Source organism: Arachis ipaensis, chromosome B04, assembly GCF_000816755.2.
Source record: "Arachis ipaensis cultivar K30076 chromosome B04, Araip1.1, whole genome shotgun sequence".
In the NCBI taxonomy this organism is placed as follows: domain Eukaryota; kingdom Viridiplantae; phylum Streptophyta; class Magnoliopsida; order Fabales; family Fabaceae; genus Arachis; species Arachis ipaensis.
Genome location: NC_029788.2, coordinates 11,635,405 through 11,643,052, shown reverse-complemented (window position 1 = coordinate 11,643,052; position 7,648 = coordinate 11,635,405). Strand labels below are relative to the sequence as shown.

The window sequence follows — 7,648 nt, the reverse complement described above, 5'->3', positions numbered from 1 at the left end:
GCAAACACGTCTGACTTCTTCTTGATTGGGTACACCCATAGCCTCCTAGAGTAATCATCAATAAATGATACAAGATATTTTGCTCCTCCTAGGGACATCTCCGGCGATTCCCATACATCAGATTGAATCAACTCCAATATGTGCTTGCTCCGAGCAGTTGATCTACCAAACGTCAATCTATGTTGTTTGCTTGTAACGCAGTGCTTACAAAATGGTAAGTTTACCAATTTGAGTCCGGGAATGAGATTACGTTCTACAAGAATCTTCAAGCATCGTTCTGACATGTGGCCTAGTTTGCAATGCCATATCATCGTCATTTCTTCTTGGCTTGTTGAAGCAACTGATGCCTCTGCCTCTTGCAAAGTATCTCCCATAAGCATGTATAGATTTGCTGTAATCTTTTCTGCTTTTATTACCACAAGAGCTCCTTTAACAACTTTTAAGATCCCATCTTCAATATGGGTCTTACAACCAAGTTCATCCAATTGCCCAATCGACAACAAATTCTTCTTCAAGTCTTTCACGTGTCTTACTCCTTGAAGTGAACGAATAGAACCATCAAACATTTTTATTTTGACAGTACCCATTCCAACAATTTCTAAGGCATGATCGTTTCCCATAAACACAGATCCTTCCAAGACAGGTTCATATGTACAAAACCAATCACGATGAGGAGTCATGTGCCATGTTGCTCCTGAATCAACAATCCAAACATCAGTGAGCTGTTTACTGCCTTTAGAACCAATTGTTGCTTCGCCATACAGGATTTCTCCATCATCAGAGGTACTTGCAACACATCCTTGAAAACTTGATCCTTCTGGAACCTTCTCTATACTCTTCTTATTCCAACAATCTTTCTTGAAGTGCCCTCTTTTACCACAATTGTAGCATTTGACCTGCTTCTTACTTTGTGACTTTGGTCTACTTTGACTCCCACTGAAACCACGCTCCATTGATCTCCCTCTTGTCATCAACAAAGCCTCTGCTTGTTTTGAGCTTTCTAATCTATCTTCCTTATTCTTGCGCCTAGATTCTTCTTCAAGAACCGCAGCAGCCATGTCATCAAAAGAAAGATAATCAGTCAAAACATTATTAGTTAAGTTAATGATAAGCTGATCATATGAATCTGGTAGACTTTGAAGTAAGAGATCTGCACGTTCGTTTTCCGCTATGGTATATTCCAACGATGAGAGTTGGGAAAATAACGTATTTAGATTGTTGATGTGATCCGTTGCCGATGTGGATTCACTCATTCGAAGAGTATAAAGTCTTCTCTTCAAGAATATCTTGTTGTGAAGTGACTTGACTTCATATAATTTGGTGAGAGCATCCCAAATTTCCTTTGCTGTCTTTTTCTCTGCTACACTTGATAAAACCGAGTCAGCTAGTGCCAAGTGTAAGTTTGCAACAGCATTGTTATCCATCTCCTTCCATTTTTCATCTGTAATTCCAGTGGGTCTTTCTTCAATTGCTGTCACGCAATTGTCTTTTCTCATAATAGCTTTTATCTTTAATTTCCATATGGAAAAATTACTCCCACTGAATTTTGGAATTTCATACTTTGCTGTCATTTTTTTTTAGACGGTAACTCGCAGCGAAAAAAAAAATATTAATCAGCAACCTTTGGCTCTGATACCACTGTTAGGTACCAGACAAATGACACAGCAAAATATAGAGATGAAAAATTAGAAATTTGTATAAAATATGGAAACAATTGAATAACTTTCTTTGAGAATTACAACTTCTCTCTATCACAAGGAGACTACAAAACACTCTCTCTTGACAAAAGAAGAACACACTTCTCTCTATATATATATAGAAGAAAACTACTCAAAGAAATATTATGTTATTCTATCTGGATGACTTGATTGAAATGAATTAAAGAAAAATTCAATTTATAGGTGAGTCTCTTCAATATGAACCATCCGTCAATTAGAGGTATATAATTCTTCTCTTTTTCAACCACTAAAATTCTAAGGTTATAAATTAAGATTATTTATTACCTCTCATTTTATTTAGTTATTATTTATTTATATATTTTCTAAAATTAGCTTTACTAATTTTCACAAAATATAGTTAATCAGATTGTCACTTAACACTAATCACGAGTGATAATATTTTTCCTAATAAATAGATACGGAACTGAAAATATCTTAGGACAATAATAATACAACTAAATCTGCCACCAATCCATATTGAAATAGCTAATAGACCATTTCATTCTCATTCAGTAAAAAACAGTGTGGCGTTTGATCTGTTTTTCTTTTTCCCATAATAAATGTTTAAATTTTCATACAACCTGTTCCGCAGAGCAAGCTGCAATCTCATGCTCCTCTTTATCAACATTATCTGAATCTAAATCCTGTTTTGAACTACTCTTAGAAAATCGATTATTCACCCTCCTGTTCTTTAAAATCACTTGTGATTTCTTCATCAACTTGATATACTTCTTCCTAACACCCAACAAAGGATGCTTCTGAAAAGCTGATCTATCGAAACTATAGGCTTCCTTAAGAATAACTGAACAAGTGTTGTTCCTAAAAGATAGATAAAACATATGAGGATGCCGCTCAAATGCTCTGTGCATTTTCTGTGGCAACCCAAAATACTTTTTGAGGCAAAAGAGCTTCTTCCTCTCTGCAGAATGTTCAACAAAAAGCGAAAGCAATTCATGAAGAACCCCAATAAGTCGTTTCTCAGCTATGTCACTGTTTGGATCCAAGTTTGAGAAATCATCATAAGGTGAAATATAAGGAAGCTTTTGAAACTCATCTAGCCAATTCTGAATCTTTGTCCTCAACCTCAAACCTTTTGATGGGAATAAGGGAAATTCAATGGCCTCCATTGTTCCCCCAAAGATAAAACCTTTTTTCATCACATTCTCTTCCATTACAGAGAAAATCTTTTCTCTTCTTTCAACAGCCAATGCCTTCAATCCACCTTCCATCTCCACAAACTTGAAAGAGTCGTCAAGATTTCGTTCTGGATACTGCAAAAAGTCTTCAGGCAACCCCAAATACCACTGCATCCCTTGAATTATCTTTAAAGGAAGAACGTTCTCTCTGGTCATCAATATCATCTTCTTCAACCTGGATTGTAAATCCTCCCTGCAATCTTTGTATACTCTCTTCTCATCCTTGTCAATCTCGGCTGCTTCTGGTGTCAACCTGAACCAAGGAAGATTGTATTGAGGACCTGTAAACTCCTCGAAGATGGATGGATACTGTCTCATAAATCTGGCAACCTTCATGGGCACATCCAATTGTAATCCCCTCTTCGACACATCGGAGATAGGGATGCACTCATTGGGATCCCGAGCAATGCAGTTTTTTAGGGCAATTATTGGCTTGAGCAGAATGGACTGGTGGATGTCCTCAATCGAGTCATAGTATGAATCTTTCTTCCATTTCATGTACACATTGACATAACTATACCTCTGGATATGTAAAAGACTATTAACAGAAACCTTGCCATCAAAGGAGATGATTGATTCTCCAAAGCGCCCAAGCAACTTTTTGACTGTTTTGACTGCAGGTTTGTTAAAGACAAAGAACATTGACCTGTTTATCATAAAAGCAATGAAAATGATTCAGCCAGAGATGTAAAGAATGCGTATTCAAAAAATTAATGAAATTGTGAATCTAAAGCTTAAGCACAAAAAGCATCTAAAGCCATTCACCAAAACTAACATTATGCCAAGACCTATTATCCATTGATAGTTGATAATATTTCCAACTTGTCAACATTGGTTACAATAACAAAGAAGACAATAAAGCACAATCCTGCAACATTCAAAAACACCAACAACATTTGTACCTCTATTTTTTCATACGATCACCCGATCAAAGAGATTTAACATATAAGTCATCAAATATCAGGAAATCATATAAATTTAGAAAATACCAGAAGAAGATCATGCACTATTTGCCTTAACTAAAAATATTTAGCCATCATATTACAAAATACATCACAGGTAAGACTTAAGAGCATTATATTATAGTAGCTAGAACATGCAACAAACCAAAAGTACAATAGTCAACTAGATATACATATGATTTAACACTCCTTTATCATATTCATTTATATCATAACTAGACAAAAAAAAAAGAAAAAAAGAATTGATGGTACAACTAGATAAAGCCAATCCTCTAGAGTTAAGGATCCACTCGTAAAAGTAAGACGGATCAATGCAACCTAACCCTATATATATATATCATCCCTTATACACAAGGTTGCAAGACCGGACCGGTCAATAAACCGGTAAAATCACTGGTTCAATAGTTCACTGGTTCGACCGGAGTTTAACCGGCTTAATTAAATATTAAATAAAATTATTAAAAAACCTATATAGAATTTTAAATATATAAATTCAATAATTTCTAACCTAATACAATTCAAAATTTCACAATTTCACATAATAAATTATCCATGATTTAATATTAGAAGTTCACAAACAACTTCAAAACATCAAAATTCATAACTAAAAACAACCAAAATGCATATAATGACAAACACATAATGTTCTACTATCAAAAGAAATATTTAACAAACAAGTTTTCAACTAATTAAAGGTGCAACTCATCACAAATCATAATCATCCTTAAGTATTGTGAACAACAAAGAGAAAGAATTGTAATTTCATCCACAAGCGGGATTAATTGCACCTTCAAGAAACTCCAGTGAGTTGAAGCCTTGAAAGTGGGGATTAAGTAAAACGATTCAAAGGCAGCATTTTTGCGGGAAAAAGAGAAAATAAAGAGAAAAGAATCTTCGATCAACTTTAACAAAACACAAAGACGTGGATAACAAATAACATGAATATAACTATATAAGTGATGAACAAATGAAAGCTCAACTGTCATGAAAAATGTTGCAACTGTGTATTAACCTTTTTTTTTTTAATTTGGTGTACTACTTTTAATATTAAACGTCATTTATCTTTTTTATAACTAACAGAAAATATCTTTTATACTCTAAAAAGGTGCATTAAAAAAATACTAAACGTCATTTCTCTTTTTTATACTAAAACATTTCTTCTGGAAATTTCTGTAAGATATTCCATGCGCATATCACCGTGGATTAATTTCTCTTTCATTCTTATATAGCAGGGAATGATTACAAACAGCCTATGACAAACAAAATTTTCGCTAACATTAACTGGTAGGGAGACACAAAGGTTACTAGAGTAATACAAAATTAACGCAGCAAACTCCACAATAAAACTAAATCAGCAAAAAAATAAAAAATAATTCAGAAAAAGGGGACACCAGACACAGAGGGGAGTGACGAATTAGCTCAGCAAACTACACAGCATAACTAATTAACTATTATCACAGTGCTTACCGGCGACGAAGAGGAAGGAGAGTGACGGCGACGATAGAGGAGACGGCGCGACACCGGCGAACAGAGAGAGAGGGGGCTCGAACAGAGAAGAGGAGATGCGGTGGCTGTGGGTTCTGCGGGGGCTGCAGTGGGTGCGGGTGCTGCGGTGGGTGCGGCGGCTGCGTTCTACGGGGCTGGGGGGCTCGGCCGCTAGGGTTCTTTTCATCTTTTGTTTGTTCTTTCAATTTTGAGAGAGGAGAGGAGAATAGGGGTGGCCACTGTCGGGTAGGGGCATGCTCTACTCGACCCGGCTCCGCCTCCGTCGTACAACAAGTTGCATAGAACTCGTCCCGCTTTTATATTCGCGGATAATAAAACGTTGAACTCTAATTTGTTTCTGCGGTTACCCGCCTCGCTCCTACCCACTCCTATAGTTATTAAAATTCAATAAATAAAATTAAATTTCAAAATTTATATAATCATCATCACATACATAACACAAATTAAAGTAAAAATTTAAATATGATACAATATTATTAATCATTTACTAATNATATATAGCGCAGCGGATAGGGGATATTACCTAAACTCGATCCCGTTCCGCCTCTCCTAAGAACTCGTCCCACTAAAAATTCGCCCCGAACAGGTAAAGGCGGGGTGGATACCCGCGAGTTCGGGTGGTATTGCCATCCCTAAAGGAGAAGAGAGGAGTGAGACTGGGGCGTCTGGACTGCGTCGGTAGAAAACTTAGGTGTTTTTTTTTTAAGCTCAAAACGGCGCCATTTTAAAGGAGACTCCCAAACTGAAAAATTTTTAAAGACTGGCCGGTTTCATCGGTTCACTAATTAACTATTGGTTCGACCGATTTTTTAACTGGTCTTTTGCCAATATTATAAGTTTTACCTGAATTTCAAAGTACCTTAGTTCTTATTATTAACAAAGCAAAAATAGTCACAACTTATATATTATAGTGCATCATATCTAGCTATCCTATTTATCTTAATTCAGTGCGTCACAAAATGAGAAAATTTCTATATCTAAGCAAAATATTTAATTAAGTCAAATCAAATTATTATAACTTTTTAAATCATGCATTCTTTCTTTTTTCTGTTTTCTTTTCTTTTTCCTTCTTCTTTTCTTACTCTTTGTCTTTTTCTTTTTCTAAATTTGCGCAGATTCTTCTTCTTCTTCCCTTCTTTTCCTTCTTTTTCTTTTTCTTCTTCTGTGCGTCTTTTTTTTTCTTTTTTATTATCGTCATCACCAACAATACTAACATTTTACGAATATTTTTATTAGTTCTAATTTTGTTTGTTGTCATAATTAAATAATTTTGGTTCATTTCTTAATTTATTTCGATTCATTTGTGTGTTAATCGAGGTTCACTTGATGCTGCTGATAAGTATTGACCAAATTTTTTATTCCTTAAGTAATTTCGGTTTATTTCTTAGTTTAATTGAGATTCATTTAGATCCAGAAATGAATTCGATGTATTTTTACTAATGATTGAGTCTTTTTTTAACAAAAAGTAATGAAATTATTTATTATCACTTTATTCAATTGTATTAGATTTCATTCTATTCCATTCAATTTGTCTTGAAAGATATTTGTCCATTATATAAAATTAAATTCAGAAATACCTATGTCTAGAAGAAGAAGAAAAAAAAACCTACGTGTACGAATTTGTAAGAAGGAGGAGGAGAAGGAGGAGGAGGAAATGGAGAAATAGAAAGACCTGTGAAAGAAGAAGAAGGATGAAAGGAGGAAGAAACGGAAAAATAGAAGGAAAAAACGAAGACGAAGAAGTTGCATTATTAAAACTATATACTATATACTATCAGAGTGCCATTTATAAATTGCAACAAGCTGAAAGCCAAAAGAAATTCTCACAAAGAGTGCAACGTGATTCTTTTTACAAATAAGTTCTCTTGGGAATTCCATTTCATTGAATAAATATAATACTTCAAGCGCATTAGCAGTAGTTGAAAATAAAACTGAGACAAAGAGAGACATACAGAGGGATGACACATAGCGTAGCAGTGACGATTTGAGAAGAGGGACATTGCAGCCACCTGCTGCCACGACGGCGACAGCGAGGGCGTTGACTACGGCAACAACGTCAAGAACAGAAAGTCTTCTCAATTCGGTGGTTTCTTGGGAGGGGTTTTCAGTTACTTTGCTTAGTGTTAGAGTTTGTTGGGTTGATCCGGATCTCTGTTTCTGTCTATGGGTCGGGTTTGTCCGGCCCATTCTGTAACAAAAAAATATTTTTTTGTTATATGAAGCCCATAATTTTATTTTTATTACCAAAGCCCAAAAATAATTTTGA

At 35.1% G+C, this 7,648-nt stretch overlaps 1 protein-coding gene across 1 annotated transcript; it reads right to left on the bottom strand.

Moving 5' to 3' along the window:
* Window positions 2,179–3,556, bottom strand: LOC107638942 (protein ROOT PRIMORDIUM DEFECTIVE 1-like). The gene has a single exon (XM_016342340.2). It carries the CDS (start codon window positions 3,554–3,556, stop codon window positions 2,291–2,293), a length of 1,266 nt encoding a protein of 421 aa, XP_016197826.2. The 3' UTR covers window positions 2,179–2,290.

What these genes read in the sequence shown, in the direction of transcription:
- LOC107638942 (XM_016342340.2), bottom strand. Translation starts at nt 3,556, where the DNA reads ATGTTCTTTGTCTTTAACAAACCTGCAGTCAAAACAGTCAAAAAGTTG.